The sequence below is a fragment of the Antechinus flavipes genome, chromosome 2, assembly GCF_016432865.1.
Source record: "Antechinus flavipes isolate AdamAnt ecotype Samford, QLD, Australia chromosome 2, AdamAnt_v2, whole genome shotgun sequence".
NCBI classification, from domain to species: domain Eukaryota; kingdom Metazoa; phylum Chordata; class Mammalia; order Dasyuromorphia; family Dasyuridae; genus Antechinus; species Antechinus flavipes.
The window spans coordinates 50,079,297-50,104,085 of record NC_067399.1 but is presented as its reverse complement, the minus strand read 5'-3'; the positions used below and the strand labels follow the sequence as shown (position 1 = coordinate 50,104,085).

The 24,789-nt window shown below is 35.5% G+C and overlaps 1 protein-coding gene across 4 annotated transcripts in view; it reads right to left on the bottom strand.

Annotated features, from left to right (window-relative positions):
• ANKRD11 (ankyrin repeat domain containing 11) overlaps positions 1-24,789 on the bottom strand; it is a 324,097-nt gene that overhangs the window by 48,539 nt on the left and 250,769 nt on the right. For 3 of the 4 annotated variants that reach the window (XM_051974765.1, XM_051974767.1, XM_051974766.1), the window contains one exon: positions 23,020-23,158. In XM_051974765.1, the coding sequence (XP_051830725.1) occupies positions 23,020-23,158 (139 nt within the window). Of the gene's footprint in view, positions 1-23,019; positions 23,159-24,789 lie in introns of those variants that run through there. The other variant, XM_051974768.1, reaches the window with a different exon arrangement.

Sequence of the window (24,789 nt, the reverse complement as noted above, 5' to 3'; positions counted from 1 at the left end):
AAGAGGAAAGAAGAAATTACCATGTTTACAAATTAGTAAACCTTTCCTGAAACAAACTCTTAGATTCCAAATCACTGACTAACTAGACTAATAGTCTATCTAGCTCTTACCATGATATATAATATAGAAATTATAAATTTTAAGAGTAGGATGAATATGATGCCTTACTGAGATAGACATACAGCTTTCAGTCAATTTTCAATTGCATCTGCCTCTTCTTCATGACCCCATTTAGGGTTTTCTTGGCAAGGATACTGGAGCACTTTGCCATTTCCTTTTCCAGCTCATCTCACATATGAGGAACCTGAGGCATAGAGTAACTTGCCCAGTAAATATCTGAGGCCAGATTGAACTCATGAAGATGAGTCTTCTTGTCTTCAGGCCTGACGGTCTATCCACTATGGCGCCACCTAGCTGCCCTAGAAATACAGCACAAAGCCTTGAATAAGAAATAAATATAAATTTATAATTAGATATTTTAAAATATACAGTAACCATTTATAAAAGGTACATTAAGTTAACCTGCTTTAAAATGAGGCACTTTTTTTAGGAACAAAAAACTATAGCTTTACTGAAAAATCTTGAGTATATCTTGTAGAGAGAAAAACGCTAAAATGAGTTACTATACATTCAGTAAAGGTCAGATCCTTTCACAATGAAAAAGGTGCCTGAATTCTATAGCTACATCAGAATTTCAGGAACAAGAATTTCAAATAAATGGGTCAGTGGATGGGGTTGGAAATCTTTTTGGCATAGAGAATTCTTTATTATTAGAAGTTGGAAATGTTGAATACTTCAGAATTAGTTATAAAAGTATCTGACTGTAAAATTGTGCCATGGAGAATTCTTTTCCCAGTCACCTAACAGCTGCTGATAGAAAATATGAACACTTTCAAATGCTAGACATTTTCATCTTAAATACAATTCTATAGGATAAATATTGTTCAGTCATTTCAGTTGTCTGACTTTGTGATCCCATCTGGAGTTTTCTTGGCTAACATAGTGGAAGGGTTTACCATTTCCTTCAGCTCATTTTACAGGAAACCGAGGCAAACAGGACTATGATTTGTCAAGGGTCACACAACTAGTAAAATGTATGAGATCACATCAGAACTCAGCAGATGACTCATATACAGTGATTGTCTCGAACAGTAATTTATAAAGTATTGTTCAAAAAAGTAACTCTTAATTCAAATTCTCCCAAAAGCTTCTCTTCTTTCTATTACTGGAGAAGAACCAAAAGAATAATATCTAGCTGGATTTCCTTGATCCACTAATTTTCCCCCCATCTCTTTCCTTTTTTGTCTTCACTCACTAGAGGGAATCCTTCATATTTGGAATTATAATAAATGACTCTCAAGTCCCTAGATCCCAAGGATTTTTAGACTCAAATGTTCTGAGTAATCACCTGATCTATCAAATGCTACATTTTTATAAGTGATTTCATTATCAGTAATTCATTGCAAATTATGAAAATTTTCTGATTTTTCTCTAACCATATTTAAATGAACACTTTATAGTCAAAGTTAAGTTCTAAGCTAAAACATATTTTTTATCATGGTTCCATTCATTAAAATGTAAATTTCCTCCACTTTTTATAAAATGCACTTAAATCAACATTGGCTATGATGTGTAAAGGAGACTAAGAGACAAGGATATGGCCAAAGCAACACATATTTCATCCTTAAATAATTATACTTGTGAAAAGGGATGAGAAAAATGCCTAATGATATCTAAATTGGGAGAGGGACATATAAAATGATCCCGATTACAACCTCCAAGGCCATCATAAAAAGTTCATTTGTTGTGCCTATAAAGTTAGTAGACACTTTCAAAAACTCCTTCCTTCTTCCCAATAATCTCTTCCAAGAAATGTCAAGGTATGGAATAGATCTAGACATGATTCCTCTGAGACTTCCCCCCTCAGATTGGAGAATAACAGATTGAATGCTCTTCCGACTGATGAGACCCTGAAAAGGCCCTGAATATTGTTTTGGACCAAGAGAAACTAAAGAATTGATTCCTGAGGTAAGCAGGCAGAAGATTCTGATAGAGATCAGTTTAGCCCTTTGGGGATGTGGTCCAATCTGAAATCCAAGTAATGTCAAACTCCTGAGATTCACCCTTGGTAGGGGTTTCAAGCAGTCTTACCTACCATGTCCTGTCAAGAATTCCAAAGAGAATGGCCATTGTGAATTCTTCACATGACCGAACTCCACACCATAGATCACACATCACTACAACTAGAGGAATAAAGTCCTATATGAGAGAAGACTGGCAAGATTCCAAGTATATAACATGCATATTTTCAATGTAACATCATCCCCCCTTCCCCCCAGTAGTCTTTCCATGGTAACAGCTGACAACTGTGCTTTCTGCTTGAATTCCACTGAATTTTAAATGAAGACATGACTGATTTTTCTTTCTCTCCATAAACCAAGGGAATTCTATAAAACTCTCTTAAGTCTTAAAGAGTTTTTGTGTGTGTGGGGGGGGGGGGGGGTGTAGTTTGTGTATGTATGTATATGAATAGCAGGGAGGTACCCCTAAATTCCAACCCTAAATCCACTAAATTAAGCCAGTGGCTCCCATACAATTAAAACAGGATAAGATAAACATACAGGAATATTTTCAAAGGTCCAATAAGAAATCAAATTTTAGAAGGCACTGATTTTTTCCCCTATGGATAAAGACATAACATTGAAACTAAAATATCTCCCTCTCCCCCCCAATTCAACATATACAGATACCATGCATAGGAGAATTCGAAAGTATCACAATGTGGCTCTCTTCAATAATGAGATGAATCAAACCAGTTCCAATTATTCAGTAATGAAGAAAATCAGCTACAGTCAGAGAGAGAACTATAGGAAATGAGTGTGGACCACAACATAGCATTTCCACTCTTTATTATTGTTTGCTTGCATTTTTTATTTCCTTTTCAGGTTTTTTTTTCTTTCTAGATATGATTTTTCAGGTACAAGATAACTGTATAAACATGTATACATATACTGGATTTAACACATACTTTAATATATTTAACATGCATTGGACTACCTGCCATCTAGGGGAGAGGGTGGGAGAAAAGGAGGGGAACTAAGGTTTTGCACGGGTCAATGTTGAAAAACTTTCCATGCATATGTTTTGTAAATAAAAAGCTATAATAATAATTTCTTAATAAAATATTTTTTATAAAAGATGTGAATATTCAAAAAAAAATCACAAAACAAAGATCTATAGATTTCCCAATATACTCATGCAGAATTTACAACTTCTCATGTGTAGCTGCACTTTGTAATGGATAAATAACTATTCAGAGAGGCACATTCTACATACAAAATACATACAAAATATGGTAAACATACCAAATAAAATAGCATGTCATTGCATATGATTTAATGATTTTGTCTTAACATAAGGCCAAGTAAAGTCACCTGAACATCTTGCATGTTACATTGCTTTGCATTGCTTAAGACAATAGAAATCTGGTGGTTTACATCATTTGAAATTTGAAGTCACCCTTCAAAAACAGAAAGGGAATCTCAGTCATAGGAGGTGAAGTGTTGGACTAAGTGGTAGTATTAACTATTTCTAATAAATATACTTATCTATTTACCTGGAAATATGTCCTAGCTACTCAGTGGGAGGCAGATACAGTCAAGTGGCTTATCTGACCAACATATGTATTAATGAACATTAAAGGCAAGAGGCTACAAAATGTGATGTATGACAGAATGATTAACTTCTGACATTTTTGGAATGTACTATATCCTCCCAATGGAGAAAGTACAGGTAGACAACAAGAAATGAGGTTCATAAACAGGCTTCATCAGTATTCGTGTAGTTTTTGTTAAAATAAAAAAAGAACCAGAGTTGTTGTTTTTTTTTTAATCTTGGAAATTTTTTTAAAAGTTCATATTTACAAACAATATCGTGCTATTCACTACAATACTAACAAGAATTTAATACTGAAATAGCTAAAATGGAACTGCTTTGAATAATTTCACAGGTATAATCACTATCATAGTGCTCTTCTTAAAGGGAAGGGAAGCAGCAAGGAGAAAAAAATTTATAGCACAAAAATTTGTTAAATGAATGTAAAAAACAATTTAATTCAATTGATAAATATTAAATAAGAATGTTGCATTTTTTAAAAATTATTTTAAAGAAAAATCATTGGTGATTTCTTTTCCACATGATGGAATTGTATCTGAAAGGGCATAAACTGAAACCTGAAATGAAACTTTAATTTTTCCTCTCAATGAACCTCTTGGGGGTAACCATTCATATCTTTTTATAATATCTCAGGTTTACTTAGCAATCTCACTGCCTACTTTCCTATGCAGGCTGTAAGAAAAACAAAGAAAATAGAAATACAAATATGTAGAGATTCCAAAGTAATACAACCCAGAATTACATCTTTTCTTGAAATGATAGAGACCCTCCCTCAGAAAGAAGGCAAACAAGGTTTTATATAGATTACATGTGTATATATGGCTGAGCAAATACCTGTTTATGCATGTAAAAAATGAAAATGAAGAGAGAGAAGTTAAAGACAAATGAAAGAGCAATTATTAATTAACTAATAAAAAGCAATTAAACTTGATTTATAAATTTTAGTAAATTTTGTTTTATCTCAAAACAGAAAAAAACAAATTTACTCAAAATCCAAATTAAATTTGTCAAATTTTGACATGGAAAGTTAGTTCAAGGAATTAACTTTTTTTTTCAGTTCATTGTGTGGGTGGTTACAAAGAGGATAACACAAGACAGACAGAGAGAAAGCACAATGTATATGGCACTGACTCAGCATCTATCTAGGATAATTAATAATTGTTAGTAGGAAGAAAAAATATGGTTAGCTTCAGAACCAGGGCTTTTATGTTCAAGCTCTAGATTCCAGAGATTCAAATTTTTTTTGTTTTGGCAACATAAATCTAAAACTATTCAGACCACCCTGCTGCTAAAGGTAATGGACAGTAGAAGAAGCAGTTTCTGTGCAATTTAAGAATATCCTACAGCCAACTAAATGCTAGGAATGGCCATACATGACCACATTGAGTGATCTTTCTTTGGTTCACCTTTTGGTTTGCCTCTAGATTTCCTGCTCTCTAAAAGCCCCTTTATCAAACTCCCCAATTCTTTCCATGATTATCTTTTCTGATTCTGGATTGCTTTGCCACTGACTCCTGATTCACATTCCTCAGATTCCTTTAAAGGGTAGACTTTAAGTTCTTGACAAGATAGGCCCTCAGAAGACTCCACTTTCACTGAAATTATTTGTGGATTGGTGAGACCCACAAGGAATGATTAGAAAGAACAGAAGTGGTAAAGAGAAGATGAAAGCAGTTTTGAGAGACTGGGAGAGTATGGGGCACCTTCCAAAAGGAAAGAAACCTTTCAATGACCTCAGAGTCCCAACCAAATACAGTGCCACCACCTCCCTGCCTTCCCATTATTAGTGCTTTCAATGCAAAACATTCAGAATCTTTTATACCACACTTTAGTGCTTTAGAGGGATCAACAAATTGTAGGACCAATGATAGTTCTATCATTGCATTTCTATAGTTCCTTTTTTTCTGAAAAGCTCAAAGCATTTTTATATGCAGTAATTTCATTTGTCTTTGTAACATTTCTATGATGTGGAAAAGCACAATACTATTATCCTGGTTTCACCGATGGTAAAAATAAGTTAGAGACTTTTAACTTCTAAAAAACTTTGCCCAAAATTGTGGAGCCAGTATCAGATTACATGATACTTCTTATCTTATCTCTCAACATGATGCTTCTTCCACTAAATTCTGTTTTTCCCCTTCTAGTTCTAACACAACATGGAGCTCTACAAGCCAATGTTCTTGTTAGCTAGCACATATTTTCATTCATCTTCTGAATGCCTTTCACTTCTGGCCTAGCAGAACTGCTTTTGACAGCTGCCTTTTGCATTTAGAAGCATGAGAGCAATTTTTTACTAGCAATTGATTCTTTTAAAAAATATACATTTTCATTCCATGTTTTATGGATGTTGTATAAGCACATAAATATATATGTACTAATAACTCCTTTCATTTTAGCCTTAACCTAAATGAATTGTAGTACTTGAACTGAAAAGCATATATGTGGAATTTTAGGCAAATAAAATTTTATCCTGGGAAGGCTTTAGTATCTGAATAAGAGAGAACACACAACTTATAATAATGTTGAACACAAACATGCATCTCTGGCAACATCCTCAACTGAATTGTAACCTAGCATTTCCATCATCACTCTCATCTTTGTCATATGAACAAGAGATTTTCCATCCTTGACACTCTCAGCTTAGAGACCTCTGCATTATGATCAAGCATCATTCAACAATTTCTCCTTCTGGGAAGACCACATTATGTACATCATCTTCATGTTATCACATAAATTTAAACCCCCTCAACTACTGATCCGGGACAGCACAGTATCCTTTTACCTTCACTAATTCATCCCACACATTTCTCTATTAAATTATCTTCTACAAAAAAAGTCATCAATAGTTCCTACTGCCCACAGAATTGTTCAACACATTATTTGATATGATGGGCCCATTTTCATTGAATTATTTGTGGACTGGTTTAAGAGAAGATGAAAGCATTTATAAGAAAGTTCCATCTCCAATCTGACTTCAAATAAACAATTTCATCAGACATATCCCCCTGTATTCTGCATGCATTCAACTACCTTAACTGGTCTACTTAAACAATCAACAACCATGCATTAAGAGCCTGCTATGGTATGCTTTGGTGATATTCCTCCCATTCAAGAAGCTTATACTTGGTCTACATGTATACATAAAATACACAGAAGGTAAATTTCTGGACAACATGAGAAGGACCAGGAAAGATATGATTTGCTAAAGGAGTTTTAACCATATCAATTTTAAAGCAAACAAAGAATTCTACAAAGCAACAGAGGTGAGATACATTCTAAGTATAAACATGTTCTGTACTTTACTACTTGAGATAGTTTCCTTTCCATATTCACCCACTTAGCTTCTATCTATATTCATTGTTGTATGATTACAATGCCCATCCGCAAAGTCCCAGTTAAATATGAAATGTATATTCATCTTTTAAATTAAGTGGACTCAATATCTGCTTTATTTGTCCCACTAGATGAATGTCTCCAAGGAGATATCCAGATCTCTGGACATAAACACTTAAAACATTTGCTGAAAATATATTAAAATGCAGCTTTCAAACAAGACAGGTTTGAAATGACAAAGTGATTTATTTCAACAATTAGATGCATATCTACCTACTCCTATCCAATTGATTCTCTAATTCCCTCACCAAAGCAGTTGCCTTGAACTTTCTCTTCTTTCTCTCACGACATCCCATCTCCTACAATCCCTACACTTCACTGGGAGAAAAAGAAAAGAAAAAAGAAAAAAGAAAACATTGATTGTGAGTCCTCTTTCTCCTCTTATTTCCGATCCCAGAAGTCCTTCCTTCCTTTGTTTCCTTTTCCACAACCTTTGCTCAAACCAGCATATCATGCCCTCACTCTCATTCTCACTAGTTCTCTAATCTTCTAATTTTCAATCCTCTCTAACTTCTGATTCCTTCCAGTTTTCTCTTATCCTTAAAAAACCCTTCCTTAGATCCTTCTATCCCTGCAAGCTGCATCATCCCCATAGCCCTTCTCCCCTTATTAGCTATATCTCCCTGAAAAAATTTTCTACCTCACTATCTCTGCTCCTTTTCTCTCACTCTTTTCCAAACCCCTAACAACTGGTTTCTGACTTCAGTTAACTGAAGAACCCCTTCTAATGATTTGTTCATTGCCTAACTTCCTGGCCTTTTATTCATCTTCATCCTTCTTGACCCCCGTGGACCAGCTGGCACTGTGACCACCACCCTGCTCATCTTGCTCTCTAGATTTCGGGCCTGACTACAAGGCTTCACCCCAGGACTTCTTCTCTCCTGCTTTCCCTCTGTGATCGCATCAGCTCCCAAAACCTCAATGACCCTTTCTGTGCAGGGGATTCTTAGGTCTTCTTATCCAGCCCTAGCCTCCTTTGCTGAGTCCCAATTCGAAATCACCTGAAATTTTCCTCATGAGAAGGCAACTCCTTGTAGGCAGAAATTATTTCTTTTTCTTTATATACCCAGAATTGGTGACACCTGTCAAAACTTGAGTATTTAGTAAATGTTTGTTATAAAAAGTGTGAAAAGTATAATAGCTAGATCACAGAAAGGATCAGAGGAACATTTTATTAAAATATTTAAATAAAGTCATGCTTGAGGAAATGCTAATCCCAAGTTTTATAATCAGAGACTCACTATTATTAAATAACATTTTCTGCAAGCTTATGACCTCCTTATCAGAAGCTCAAGGAAATCTATCAGTAAGGGTCAATAGAGACATATAGAAAGGCTGAAGTGATAGTGTACCTGTATAAATAATACATTTATATAATGCTATTGAGAAAATCAAAACTGATTCTATTTTGTAATTATTCTATTCTGTATAACTGCCAACGTTTCATATAGCTGCCTAAACCATGTTTCTTTGTCTCTGAATTAAGTTCAGAAGTTGTTTTCATCTCTCAGTTAAGTTGAAAAGTTCATTTTCCCTATAAATCACTTTAACTAAAAGAAAGACAACTATCTCTAGCTGCCCTTGTACAATTAGAAGAAATCTGCTCTCTATGTGCCATTAGTTATTCTTGCAGGTAGAATAAATTAATCAGAATTTCCTAGATGGAAGGAGAGTTTGCTGCCACCCTACATTTCTGATTTCTAGCCAATAACATTCCCAAGTGTTCAATGCTTCAGATTCTGTAACCAATCACATTGCTATCCCCATCTAAGATGCTGCCTTCTAATTTTTGAAAGGTACTTCTTTTGTTTGCAAAAATAATCCACTTTCATTAGATGTATTTAGGCTTGCAAAGCAGCTAAAGATCCCCTTTTATAGTTCAATGCTAGTCCTTGATCAATAAATTAAATTGCTTAATTTCAATTGTAAAATTTAACTGGAAAGACAAGATAAGCCTACATTTCAAATATTTTGTAACAATAAGGCCTTGTCTGACCCACGGTAATGCAGTATGGAGAGGGGAACATTAACAAGAAATAATGTATGTTTTTATTACAGATGTAAGAAAAAAGCAAAATTCAGATGAAAGTGAAAGACATTCAAATATGCCGAGATCAAAAGATGAATTATATAAATGTGCACATTCATATTTAATGTGTTCATCATATAGTCAATAGAATGTCAAAAGTTCATTGCTTCCTCAAGAAAACAGAAGTTGGTACCATAGAAAGTAGGAAAATACAGTTGCAGCTTTTGTTTCCTCTTTCAACTAAAATAAAAATGGAATCTAATTCAATAAAAAAAAAAAACCCTTTATTAAGCGCCAACTGTATGTACAGGACTGTATCAGGGAGCTGGGAGAAACACAAAGCTAGAATTGAAACAGACATTCCATTCTAAAATTCAGTCATTAATAATGAGAACAGAAACAAGTGGTGGTGATAAAAAAAATGCATTTTATGTGCATAACAGATACAAAGGAGAGAGGAAAAAGGTTATTGCTCACTGAAGGAATTAGGGCACACTCCATATTAGAAAGAAATAAGGGTAAAGCCTTCTAGGCATATGGCACAGTCTATACAAAGCAGAAAACACATGGTATGTGTATAGGAAAAGTAAAAAGAATCTATTAGAGTATGTGTAGGACATAGTATAGGAAGACTAGAAAGGGAGATGAGTTTATGCCAAGAAGAGGTGTTTCGCTAATATTTTATTTAAGATTTTAGCATCAATATTCATTAGGGAGATTGGTCTATAACTTTCTTTCTCTGTTTTCAGCCTACCTGGTTTAGGTATCAGTACCATATCTGTGTCATAGAAGGAGTTTGGTAGGACTCCTTCAATCCCTATTTTTCCAAATATTTTTCCAATTTTATTTAGCATTGGAGTTAATTGTTCTTTAAATGTTTGGTAGAATTCACATGTAAATCCATCTGGTCTTGGAGATTTTTTCTTAGGGAATTGGTTGATAGTTTGTTCTATTTCTTTTTCTGAGATGGGACTGTTTAGGATATTTACTTCTTCCTCTGTTAGTTTGGGCAAGCTATATTTTTGAAGGTATTCTTCTATTTCATTTAAGTTGTCGAATTTATTGGAATAAAGTTGGGCAAAGTAACTCCTAATTATTGCTCTAATTTCCTCTTCCTTAGTGGCGAGTTCTTCCCTTTTCATTTTTAAGACTAACAATTTGATTTTCCTCTTTCCTTTTTTTAATCAGATTTACTAAGGGTTTGTCTATTTTGTTGGTTTTTTCATAGAATCAACTCTTAGTTTTATTAATTAATTCAATAGTTTTTTTACTTTCAATTTTATTGATCTCTCCTTTTATTTTTGGAATTTCAAGTTTAGTGTTTGACTGGGGGTTTTTAATTTGTTCCTTTTCTAGCATTTTTAGTTGCAAGCTCAATTCATTGACCTTCTCTTTCTCTATTTTATACAAATAGGCCTCTAGAGATATGAAATTTCCCTTTATTACTGCTTTGGCTGCATCCCATACATTTTGTTATGATGTCTCATTATTATCGTTTTCTTGGGTGAAGTTATTAATTATGTCTATGATTTGCTGTTTCACCCAATCGTCAAGAAGAGGTGTTTCAAGAGATAAAAAGGCTCTTCAATTTACTTAGTAGACAATAGGAAGCAACATAGGGTAGAAGTGACTGTGAATGGTTTAGATAGGAAGTGAACACCAGCATTTTCTTGAAGAATATACAATTTATTAAATTTTCTTCAAGTATAAAATGTATGAGAGTCTTAATAATACATTTTATCAATGAAGAAACCATTACTCCACCATTAATGCTGCTGCTGCCACAACCACCAACAATCATCATGATCATTATACTAGCTACTAATAAGCACTTGTTCCAGGCACTATACCAAGAGCTTTCCAACTGTTATCTCAATTGATCTTCACAGGTACTGTAGAAGGCAGATGCTATTATGTCCATTTTACAACTGAAAAAAATTGAGACAGAAGTTAAGTGACTTGTTTATGGTCAGAGTGTAAAAAGTGTCTGACGCTGGGTTTAAACTCAGGTCTTTCTGATTCCAGGCCCAAGGCTCTATCCATCAATGACTTACCTATAATAGAAATGTTGGTTACCTCGGTTTCCTCATCCATACTTTTCAGAATATAAGTTCTATAAATAACTGTTTAATAATTGTACTGTAAGTAGCCGTTTAACACAAAATCCTCTTAACTTTACAAAGTTCATTTAAGTTTCAAAGGAACAGACAGACAAGCCAGCCTAGCATGATAACTAAGGGAGAATCAAGAAGAGGCATGTTCAAGTTGAACAAACAAACTGACTACTGTGTGTCCTGTGCCCCTCCCTCCCAAAAGCTCTATGGATACAGTTAAAATCTTGAGCCAAAGAGCCTTGGCAATAGCAGGCTACCACATCCGGGAAACTACACCTAAATCCAGCCCCCGACAGAAGAAAATGTTGTGGAGAAAGGACTCACTTTGCTCAGCACCAACTGACTAAAGGCACAGGACCCTAGGAGGGACCTGGTAGTGCTCCCAAAACGGATTCGAGCCCAGTCCTCACAGCCGTCGTCATCCATGAAGAAGGCACCTACTATCCCCCACAAGGACCAACTCATAACCACAGGGAAAGTCAGTCAGGCTCGCTGAAGCATCAAGTAAGGGACCCTGAGAGAGAGCATTCAGATCACCACTTGGACCATAAGTTATCCTGGGAAACTTGCCCCGAAAGGGCTACAAGATCCAAAAACAAAGTTCCGGCCACAAAAGAAATCCTTTAGTACTGACAGTGAATCAGGAAGTAATCTGATTTTGTCAGTAGAAAATAATACAAAAGAAAAGGCATTAATATCTCTTTTCTTTGACCAAGGAACCTTTCCATCTGATACATGAGACCAATCAGAAGCATTCCCAATCACATGAGGTGAAATAGGAATGTCCATTATCACCACTGTCATTCAACACTGTATCAAGAATGCTACTTACACTCTTTTTGTATTGGCAAGTAATTGAAAACTGAGTGAATACCTATCAACTGGGGAATGGCTAAATGAGTTATGGTATATGAAGGCAATGGAATATTATTGTTCTATAAGAAATGATAAGCAGGTTGATTTCAGAAAAGCCTGAAAAGACATGAACTGATGCTGCATGAAGTGAGCAGAACCAGGAAAATTATACCAGTACAGCTAGATTATGTGAGCATAATAATTAATAATAATTCTCTCAGCAATGCAGGAATTCAAGACAATTTCAATAGACTTGGGATTGAAAAGATTATCCATGTCCAGAAAGAGAACCATAGAAAATATATGTGGACTGAAGCATAGTGTTTTCACCTTTTGTTTCTCCATTTGCTTTTTCTCATGTTTTTCCCCTTCTTGGTATGATTTTTCTTATACAACATAACAAATATGGAAATATGTTTTAAAAGACTGCATATGTTTAACCTATATCAGACTGCTTGCTGTTTTGGGAAGAGTGAAGGTAAGGGAGGGAGGGAGGGAAAACTTAGGAAGAACACATTACAAAAAATGAATGTTGGAAACCATCTTTACATGTATTTGGAAAAATAAAATATAGCTAGCATTTCTATTTTTTCCCTCTATAATAAGACAAGAAAAAAAAAATCAAAGGAACAAAAAATGGCAATGAAGAAACAAAAACATCTTTCTCTACAGATGATATGACACAGAGAACTATCTACAAATATAGCAAAGTTGCAGGAGAGAACATAAACCCATATAAATCATTAGCATTTCTATATTTTACCAATAAAATTCAGCTGGAAGAGACAGAGAAATTCCATGGAACATCACTGCAAACATTATGAAATACTTGAAAGTTTATTTGCCAAGACAGACCAAGGAACAAACACAATTATGAAACACTTTTAATACAAATAAAGACAGATCTAAATAACTGGAGAAATGTTAATTGCTCATGGATAGGCTGAGCAAATACAATAAAAAATGATGTATCTAAGTTAATTTACAAATTCAGTATCATGCTGATTCAAACTACCAAAAAAAAAAATTTTTTTTTATAAAATTCATCTCCAAGAACACAAGGTCAAGAATATCAAAAAAAAAAAAAAAAAAAAAAAAAAACAGTTCAAAAAATATGAAGGAGGGTAGCCTACCAAGTTTCAAACCATACTATAAAATAATCAACAAAATAATCTGTTGGGTCAGCTAGGTGGCACAGTGGAGAGACCATGAGTCCTCAAGTCAGCAGGACCTGAGTTTAAATTTGGTCTCACACTTAACATTTCCTATCTGTGTGACCCTAGGCAAATCACTTAACTTCAGAAATTTTACCTGTCAGATTTATGGATAAGGGAAGAGTTTATAACAGGGACAGAGAGGATCACAAGAAGTAAAATAGATAATTCTGATTTTATAAAATTTAAAAGGTTTTTATTTATAGACATATGAAAATATGCTCCAAATTATTATTAATCAGAGAAATGCAAATTAAGACAACTCTGAGATACCACTACACACCTGTCAGATTGGCTAGAATGACAGGGAAAGATAATGTGTATTGTTGGAGGGGATGTGGGAAAACAGGGACACTGATACATTGTTGGTGGAATTGTGAACACACCTAGCCATTCTGGAGAGCAATTTGGAACTATGCTCAAAAAGTTATCAAACTGTGCATACCCTTTGACCCAGCAGTGTCTCTACTGGGCTTATACCCCAAAGAGATACTAAAGAAGGGAAAGGGACCTGTATGTGCCAAAATGTTTCTGGCAGCCCTGTTTGTAGTGGCTAGAAGCTGGAAAATGAATGGATGCCCATCAGTTGGAGAATGGTTCAGTAAATTGTGGTATATATGAACGTTATGGAATATTATTGTTCTGTAAGGAATGACCAGCAGGATGAATACAAAGAGGACTGGCGAGACTTACATGAACTGATGCTAAGTGAAATGAGCAGAACCAGGAGATCATTATATACCTCAACAATGATACTGTTTGAGGATTTATTCTGATGGAAGTGGATCTCTTTGATAAAGAGAGCTAATTCAGTTTCAATTGATCAAAGATGGGCAGAAGCAGCTACACCCAAAGAAAGAACACTGGGAGATGAATATAAACTGCTTGCATTTTTGTTTTTCCTCCCGGATTATTTATACCTTCTGAATTCAATTCTCCCTGTGCAACAAGAAAACTGTTCGGTTCTGCACACATATATTGTATCCAGGATATACTGTAACCTATTCAACATGTAAAGGATTGCCTGCCATCTGGGGGAGGGGATGAAGGGAGGGAGGGAGGGGAAAAATCGGAACAGAAGCAAGTGCAAGGGATAATGTTGTAAAAAATTACCCTGGCATGGGTTCTATCAATAAAAAGTTATTTAAAAAAATAAAAAGAAATTTAAAAGGTTTTGTGCATGCACGCACACACACACAATACAAGAAAAACCATTGCAACCAAAATAAGAAAGCAGATAATTAAATTAAAATTTAACAAATTTCTCTGGTAAAGGTTTCATTTCTTAAATATACAGGTAACTGAGCCACATTACTAAATATGTACAAAAATAGTTATATATCAGCTCCTTCTGTAGTAGCAAAAAATTGGAAATCACCTGGGAAATGGCTAAAGAAAGTGTGGTATACGATTAAGATAGAATATTATTGAAATAGTAAGAAAGGATGAGCAGGACAATATCAGAAAAATCTGAGAAGAATTATATATGGAGTGATGCAAAATGAAATAAGCAGAATCCGTACAATATTCTCCTAAGTAACAGCAATATTATAAAGATAATCAACCATGAACTACTTTATCTACTCTGATCAAGACAATAAACCAAAACAATTCCCAAGGATTCATGACTAAAAATACTATCTAGTTCCAAAAAGAAAACTGTCTGAGGGCAGAGTAAAAACAAAACAAAACAAAAGTAATTTTTTTCAAATTCTTTGTATTTCTTGCTTCTAATTGTTAAACAGTTTTACATGACTTCATATGTATAATTAATAACATATTTGTCTTCTCAATGGGTAGGGAAAGGACAAGAGACAATTTGAAACTCAATTTTTAAAAACATGACATCAAAAAAACAAAAAACAGGTAGGTCATATAGTAAAAGAAAAATAAAATGGACTCCCTGAATATCAAACAATTTTACCTCATTATTGTTAATGTAGTTATGATTACACACTCCTATTTTAGCAATCTTTAAATCCGTGCTGAAGTAGTCAGTCTTCTATTTATATTACTATCCAGTCTTAGATATTCAGATTAAGTCTTACATAACTTTCAGGTTTTTAAACTCAACAAGTTTGATTACGGGCAATTCACACAATGTGCTAAAGCTATAAATAAATAGGATCATAATTTGTTACCTATAATTCACAGATTAATTTAGAAATATATTACAAAATAATACTTTCAAATAAAGTGAGATAGAAAGTCAAACTATGTTAAGTACAGTAAGGAGAAAAATGTTGCAATTTCAAACATGCAAACATTGTGTGATAAGCTTCAAAGCATAATGGATATGATTTGAAAGAGAATCACAAGCTGTTTGGGGTACCTGGCAAAGGAAAGGACCCCAAAGACTAGATGTCAATCAATACTGCAATCTTGAGGACCAGCTTCTTTTTTGAAAATTTCCAAATCTTTGCAATTTAAGACCGAAACATTTCTATTATGTGGCATTTGATGAACTGCTTGGGCTCTAAAAAGATACAAGTACTTTTGGAATAAAAAGAAAATATATTCTCATCAAAGGAAAAAGGAAGGTGAAATAAGTGAAGAGAAAAAGCATTAATGTGCTACCAGTTACAAGACTGCTTTACAAATATTCTAATTTATAAAACCTAACCCTTATAGATAATATTAATATGTAAATTTATTATTCAAAAATCTATCTTAAATCATTCCTCAACTTCCACTTCCTAATATGTACCAATACCAGTGTTTCTAAACCCAAGGTTGTCATCATCCACATTCCCTATCCCCTACTACCCAATTCCTTATTTCCATTCCTATCAATCAAGTCCCTACAATATCTCACACAAAAATTAGCTACTATTTCTACAGTGCTTGCTAGAATGTATATTGAATAGATAAAAATACTCAAGCTTTTTATCTTAAGCTTTTTCCTTTCTTGCATATTCTGAGGCCTGGATCCATTTTGATGACATCTTTCACATGATACTTTTCTGGCACTGCTTAATTGACACACTGGTCATGGGAGAGTTGGAATACTCCTTTCTCTCCATAGTTGCTTCAAAGTGTTACCACTTCAACTATCACTCAATATTTATAATCCAGTTAAGATTCTGGTGGTTATTTTCAATAATCTTCTGAAGTACTCTTTCCTTCCTTCTCTTCTTGTCAATTTTTGTCCCCACACTAGGAGACTTCAAAATATATACTGATACTCCCTAAAACATCTTAACTTCCCAGTTCAACTCATTTTCTTTGACCTATTCCTCAATTACATGTCAGCTACATCCAGAGATCATGCCTCTGGTTTTAACCATCACCTGCAAATGATGTTCCATGTTAATGAATTCTGACATTTCTTTACTTGATTAGAAAGTACTGTTATTCTACCTCTCCAGCCTGGCAACCTAAAAACCTGTTCTTCAACCTCATCAGACCATCAATCCCTTCAGCTCTCAATTCTTCCCTAGGCCATCACCAATGAACTACCTGTACTCTCTTCCTTTCCCCTCTTAATCTATAAAAGCAGCAGTCCAACACCAATTTTCTTTTTCTCTCAAGAAATCTCTCTCTCCTCTTATGCTATTGTCAGTCTTATCCTGCCAAGTCTTACCCTGCATTACTCCCACCATCTCCTACCCCAGCTCATACTGCTGAATGAAGCTGGGTAAAGTCACAAAAGCATGATTACGGGGAATGCCACAAATTCATATTATATAATCCTGTGTGGGCTTCCATTACAACGAGGTAATCCTTTTATACCTTGTTAATTATCATACTCAGTAGAGTGGATTTTTCTAAAACTTTTCAGCACTCCTCATTCTTTTGTAAAAGCTCTCATATATGTTGCCTTCTTTCCCCTAATGCTGCTCCCATCATGCCTCCATGTCTTTATCATCTCATACCTGGGCTGCTCATAACAAGGCCATCTGCTAAGAATTCCCTCTTTTATTGGCTTCTTCATCTTATATCACTCGGATGCATTCTGCCATTATTGCTTCCTTCACCCACCATACATAATGAGGTGGCAAAGCTCTTCACATACACAAGTGATCCCACTTGATCCCATCTTCTCCAGAAAACTGTTTCCTCCATCTTCACCACCGTGTTACTTCTTTATCTCTGCTGGCTGCTTTTCTACCTGCCCATGTGTCCTCAATCATGAAAAAAACCTTGATCTACTCATCCTTGCCAACTACAGTTTCATAGCTCTCCTCCTTTTTGTGGGCAAACTGCTTTCTTTACTTGGCGTTTTGACCTCATTATACTTGCCACTGACCCTGTAGCTAGCACTGTGTCCCAGTTTTCCTCTTTCTTTGTCCTAGATTTTGGTGATTCTGCTCCTATTTGTCTGACTGCTGATTGCTCATCTCTGTCAACAATGCTGGATCTTTACAGCCAGGTCACTCCCACCACTCTTTGTGGTAGGTCCCCCAGGTTCTGTCCTGGCCCTCTTATTCCCCCCTATTATCTCAACTTATGATCTCATCCAGTTCTGGGATTCCATTTTTATCTTAATACAGATGAGTCTCACACCTGTTTGTCCCCTCCTGACTTCTCATCTCCCATCTCCAAATTGGGGGTCTCAGAGAATCTTCAAACGGAGTTCATCATCATTCTCTCCAAGCCCTCCCCTCTTTTTAACTCCCCAACAACTCCTGACATTACACCAGCTTCGAGGAGACCCACATTCACAGCTTGAGTATCATCCTTGACTCTCCACTGTCATCCTCCACTGCCAATATTTTATTAAATCTTATTTCCATTTGTGCAAAAGCTCTCATATATGTTGCCTTCTCTCCCCTGATGCTGCCCCCATCATACCCCCATGCTTTCATCACCTCATACCTGGACGGCTGCCACAGGTCAGTGATTGCTCTCCCAATACTGAATCTCTCTCCACCCTAATCTTCCATTCAGTAGACAAATCGATCTGTCTAAAGCATAAATCTGATGATTTCACACTTACACTCAAACTAAACTCCAGCGGATCTCTACTAGTCTAAGAGAAAATATAAAATTCTCTGCCTTTCTTACCCTTCCAGCCACTCTGTATACTCTTAGGTGTACTTATTTATATGGATTCTCTCCACTGCCCCTCTAGAATGGAGTTCTTTGTGTCTATAATTAGCAGAGTGCCTAGAACATAAGTGCTTGGTAAATGTTGGCTGATTGATACCCTCAATGGACATCCCTCCCCTGTGCACACTCAGTTAGCCATCCTGACAAACTGTTTTTCCCTCTGTTCCTCAGACGCTCCATCTGCCTTCTCCACGTGGGCCTGTGCTGGTCATGTGACATGCCTGGAATACCTCTACCTCACAAGAGAACCTGTGAGAGACAGCCCCAACACCAACCTGCAGGAAGCCTTTCATACATCCTGGGGCCCTCCTTCCCAGACAATTTTTGAAAAGTGGGTATTTATTTCCTATTGTTGCTGTATGTGTTTATAAGTACTTTCCTGTACTTCTTTTGAGTACAAATTATTTCATTCTTTGTATTTGTATCCCCAGTATCTAGTTTAATGCAGATATATTATAGCTAATTAACAAATGCTTGTCAATTAAGGATCCCTTTATCATTGAAGAAAAAAGTCAGAAAGGTCACTTTGGTATAAGACCCAATAACAACCTAGGGGAATAGAACTAGAATCCCAGAAGCCAGTCATGAAAATGACAAGAAATACTGCTACGGACAACAAAAAGGAAAATACTGATGTCACAAGGTTGGCGGTAGGGTGGTGGAAAAGGCAGACCGTAGGCATAAAAATAGACAAGAAAAAACATGAAAAGAAGGAAAGTTTTGAATTTTTTTAACAAGGGAAAACAGTATGAAAATCAGAATGAATTTGGGATTTTTCATGATAAAGCAAAGCATGAAGGTCGCCTGAGGAAGAGTAGACTAAGTTGCCATTTTGATGGAAACTCAAAAAATGGGGAATTATCAAAAGGTAATAAATGCATGGAAATGAGGTTAGATAACTGATAAATATCCACAATACAACTATCAAATACCAAAAGCATGTGCCTTAGAAAAGATGCTAGTTATCAGAATTTAAATTTATAGGTTTTGGGGAAAATAAGCATAAACCTAAGTCATAGGCTATAGGGAAAACCTACCACTTAAATTTGAAATTGAAATACTACTAATTCATTACATTTATGGAAAAAAGAATTACAAGCACTCATCACACTATACCTTCTATCAGGCAGGTGAGAGATGATACTCACAAAGCCAGAACTATTCTGTCACAAAACAGACATTATACTGTTAGAATCTTGGTTTGTTTATATTTAATGAAAGTAACATGACTTTAGCCAAATGCAACAACTGTTTAATATCTAAATATCATTCTTATTTTCAGGCTTTCTGCAGAAACAGCTGACAAAGAGAGTTTAGTCATCTCTTCATTAGGAAGAAGTGCATTAAGAAAAGTGTTATAGACACCAAGAAAGCAAAACAACTCTTATTACAGAAGTATCTGTGAGACCTATGACGTTCACAATTTGAAAACGTAAATTAAATAAGAATTATATTATTTATAGTGTAAATTGGGTATGAATCACCATTATTTGTGACACTCTTTTGATAGACCAGCAACTCAGCATATTTTTGAAGTCACAGGATCACTAAAGTTTAGGAAATATTTTTTGGTACAAGATTATGGGAGGATCTTATTCTTCACCCACGAGATCAGATTAGCATATGGAATCCCTTGGATTTTAATGTATTTTCTTTTGACAGTCATCATATAGGGACATAAGAGACAGACATGACATAGGCTAGGTATATGTAGGATAAAATCACTTACGAAAGGGACTAGTGACAGAACTTCTCTCTCCACTCTGACAGAGCCACACATGAATGAGACTCTTATCTGCTACAGAATTTTGTGCTGTGTGAGCGCACATGCATGAGCATGTGCACATTCCTAATGTTAATTAGCCCCCTGCATAATATAAGTAAATAAGTAGCTAACAGTCAACCAAGCAAAAAGAGCACTTGTAGGGTTTAGACTAGAGGTCCATCCATTACCATTTTATAGATGAAGAAACTGAGGCGCACTGAAGAAAAATGCTTCACAGAGAGTAAGAAGCATAGCTAAGTGCTCTTGACTACAAACCCAGTTCACCCTAATTGCTTGAAATAGAGTCACTTAGCTGGATGAAAAAGAAAATTTCAAAATATAGGTCAAGTAAATTTTTAGGAGAAAAGATAGATACTAAACATCACAAGTGTTCTGTATATTCTACCACCAAAACCACAATATTAAAAAACATTAAAGGCAGATGTACAGGGAAGTTGAATTTTTAAATCAGTTGCCAAAATTAGGGGCAGAAAGAAAAAAAGAAAATATTTACATGTTCATTTGCATAGATCTGCTACTTGTACAATTAAGCTTGAACTTTTACACATTTACATTTTATAAAGTAGTCCTTCTGTCTTTGAACTTATGTTTAACAATTCCTTTCTACAATATTCCTTCTAGCTTATCATTAGGATTTTTTTTTTTTTTTGGTATTCCCAACCTGAAGAGAAAAGGGAAAGGGAAATCAAAGTTTAAAGCTTTGATTTCAAAAATCAAAGTAAAGTTAGAGATCCTTTCAGTACATTAAAAATAGTCTATGAGCCCAGAATTGAGATTTCCAAAGGACTGACATACTTCCAGAGAATAGATTTTTAAAATTTAAGATAATTTTGATGTTAAAAATACTTTCTACTGATGTAACTGATGGTCATGATGAACAAAAAAATCTCTGCAAATATGTCCAAAGCTTACTAGAAAATTCTTATCATGACTTCGTAGTGTTTAGATCAAAAGAGAAGCCACTAAAAGTCAGTACTTTTCCAGACCCTCAGAAAGTAACTATTCCCAAGGTTCAGCATTGACTGCTTGGATTGATCAGCGATCTTCAAAATTGGGACTGTGCACCCCAATGTACAAGGCAAAATAGTGAAATGTGGTAAGACAACAAAATACCCCAAGTGTCAGGAGCCATTCTATCCAGAAACTACGAATGGCAATGGGGCAACTTGCCCATAATTCTCTTTCCCTTCACACCTTTCACCAAAAGCTGGGCAACAGAGATAGAAGCAGGATGAGCGTGGGAGCAGAACAGCTGGAGACGAGCCTAAGACTGAAACTAAAGCCTTTTGAATCACGAGGAACAGAGACACGGTATGTCTTATTCATGCAACAGACAGAAGGACAGTGTCACTAGCTGGAAGAGTAGGGGATGCGGAGTAAAGTGAAAGAAGACTGGAAAAATAGGAGGACAAGAGGGTTTGAAAGGTTTTAAAACAGATGCCTTTGCATTTGATCCTGAAATCAAAAGGAAATCAGAATTTTACAGAATAGGCAAGGGGGACACGATGAGACCTTCAGTTTAGGAAAAATCACTTCGGAAGCTGAATGAAGAAATGATTAGAATGGGGAGAGACCGGAGTCAGACAGAGAACTAGTTGGCTAGGTCCAAGGGGTGGGGGTGGTATTTGAGGAGAGAAGCAGACATATCCAAGATGTTGCAAACGTAAAATTGCTTCAGCAACACCTTGGAGATGGGGGGAATGAGAGAAAGTAGAGTCCAGGATGACTCCTAGATTGTGAGCCTGGAGGACTGGGAGGATTGGAATTGCCCTCTCTAGTAAGAAGGAAGGTGCACAAAGAAAAGAATGGACTTCATTTGGACTTGAGGAATTCAGGTTTCAGGAATTGTGATAAATGCTGAAAATACAATGAAAGTCAGAAGGTAGTCCTTGACGGCAGGAGCTCAGTTCTAATGGGAGAGACAACACGCAATATATACTACAATGCTCTCTAGTCCACTTTTCTATCTCCTTACTGAGCAAAGATTAAAGACAAGTGTCAGATCTAATCTCTGTGGCTTTCCCCAAGGCCCATTTAAATTTGCATAGAAACAGGCAACATAACAAGTCCCACTCTCACAGGTTTCATTTCCACCCATCCAACAACTGAGGATATTTTGAAGAATCTAAATATTGCTCTTCTCTATCTCTACATCTAGAAAGTTCCAAAATTAACAAAAGAACAAACAAGGTTTAGGGACCTCTCTCATTTTTTATTTTTTTGTCCTTTGGAGAAAATTACATCATACCTTTCCCACCCTCCCTCTCAAAATTTGGTTCAAATAAATACTTTTCTTTACTCATGTACAATACTGAATATTTTGAATGGGTGTCTAGGGAACTGAGGGGTGGTACCATAAGTTTTGAGTAGGGAACTAGCCTCACCTTATCACCATTTCATACTGTTCAATCATTCCATTCATGAGAGTGGGTGAATGAGGTAGAACTTGGTTTGGGGGTTTATCTCTCCCCATCCCTTGTTTAATATGAGGACATTTTGTGGAGGAACTGGGATTTAAGGAGACTTGAATGAAGAGAGGAGGTAGTTTGGACAGATAGAAGGTTGTTACAGAGTGGCCTGGAATAAGTCAGAGGAGGAAACAGGAGAAAGGAATGGAGGGGAATACAAGGAAATTAGCTTTAGTTTGAAGACAATAAGACATTGGACAGCCAAAGGAAGAAATGAATCACTCTAAACTTACTATTTTCTAAATAATCTTAACATTAAAATAATTGTTTTTGTAACTGATTTGGCCTCTGGCTTTCAATTAAATATAGAGAAAGGCAGTCTTACTGAGATTTAAAACTCAGGAGATATTTGTAATTAATAAAAATTGACTTGCAGAAGCTTAAAATCTACCTTCTGTGTTAAGTGTCAATTAAAATCATGTTGATTCTTTACCTGTATCTGAGTCTTTTTGATCTCCATTTGTTCCAACTGTGAAGGGCAACTTCCGTTTTGTAGCTCTTTCTTTTACTTCTTTCCCTCCATCACTCCGGTCCAATTTTGGAGTCTTGGTTAGAGAAACTTTATCTTTATCCTATAAAGAAAAAAGGAAATTTCAGATATATGTTAAAGGGCAAAAATGCAGGAATAAAAAGTCTTAAATTGTTGCTTAATTTAAGAACAGTTAAGTCAATTCAGTCAAGCACCTACTATGTTCCTGGCACTGTGCTAAGCTTTTTATGATTATCTCACTGGATTCTCAGAAAAATCCTGGGAAGTAAGTGCACTTACTAATTCCCTTTTTACAGGTGAGGAAGCAAGATCACACATCTAAAGTACTTAAAAAGTAGGTCTTTCTGATTCCAAGCTAAGCAGTCTATCTCCTGGGTCACCTAGTTATTTATGTGATAACATCTTTAAAAGAACATTGTACACGGCAACAACAATATTATACAATGATCAATTCTGATGAACATGGCTCTTTCCAACAATAAGATGATTCAGGCCAGTTCCAACGATCTTGTGATGAAGAGAGTCATCTACATCCATATAGAGGACTGTGGGAACCGAGTATAGATCAGAACACAAGGTTCTCATTTGTTGTTCTCATTCTTCTTGTTGTTCACTTGCATTTTGTTTTCTTATTCTTTTTTTTAATCTGATTTTTCTTGAGAAAGAGCAAGAGAGAGAGAGAGAGAGTGTGTGAGAGAGAGAGAGAGAGAGAGAGAGAGAGAGAGAGAGAGTGTGTGTGTGTGTGTGTGTGTAAGCTAAGTATATAGCTTAACAATCATGCAGTTTCCTTGTATATATTTTTATAAATATCCTGACTCCTTAGTAAAGGGTGGTAGTATAGTAATAAGGAAAGATCACTGAAGAGGAGGAAGTCAAGAGGGCAGTTTCTAATCTCAATAGATTTTGAGTTCCTTCAGAATACTATTTGAGGGTTGAGAGGAGTGGGACTTTGGAGGTCTAGCACTTTGTACAAATGTCAGCCCATCAAAGGACTGAATGTCAGTTGGCTGAGAGTATACCTTAGGAAAAAACATCCAGCTTGTATGGGGTCTCAAGTTTTCTAATATAGAAAATTAGGGAATTAGAAAAAAGAACCTGTCAATACTTTATTTACATTTTGGTTAGACATGGTAGTACTCCTCATAGAGTTTGATACAAAAGATAATGTGAGTGAATTAATAAAAAATACACACACTCACAACTCACTCTCACAGCAGAGAATGTTACTTAGTAAAATGAACAAATATATGATGTGAGATATTATGCCGAAATGTACTGAAATATGGTAATATCTAGCATGGGGTAATCCAGGAGTATTTCTTTAGTTGTGTAGAATCTTTTAAACTTTGACATGTGGTAAAAAAAAACCAAACCAAAACAAAACAAAAAAAAACAAAACAAAACAAAAACAAAACAAAACAAAAAAAAAAAAAAAAAAAAAAACAGAATGGACAATAATACACACAAAGGTAAAAAGAAAAAGATGTACTAGACACAGAATTAGAAAGATGGACTACCACCACAGGGTGGACCAATAGGAAGGTACTCTAGAAGAGAGAGAGGGCGCTGGCTCATGCTTAAAAGCATGCCCACAGATGTGTTTAAAAAAAAAAGTATAGTGCACAAGGAAAGTGAAGGGAGCTCTCTGGAAGCCTAAGGATAAAAGGAAACCAAAGGTTAGTGAAAACAAAGATGTAGTTTTTTTCCTCCACC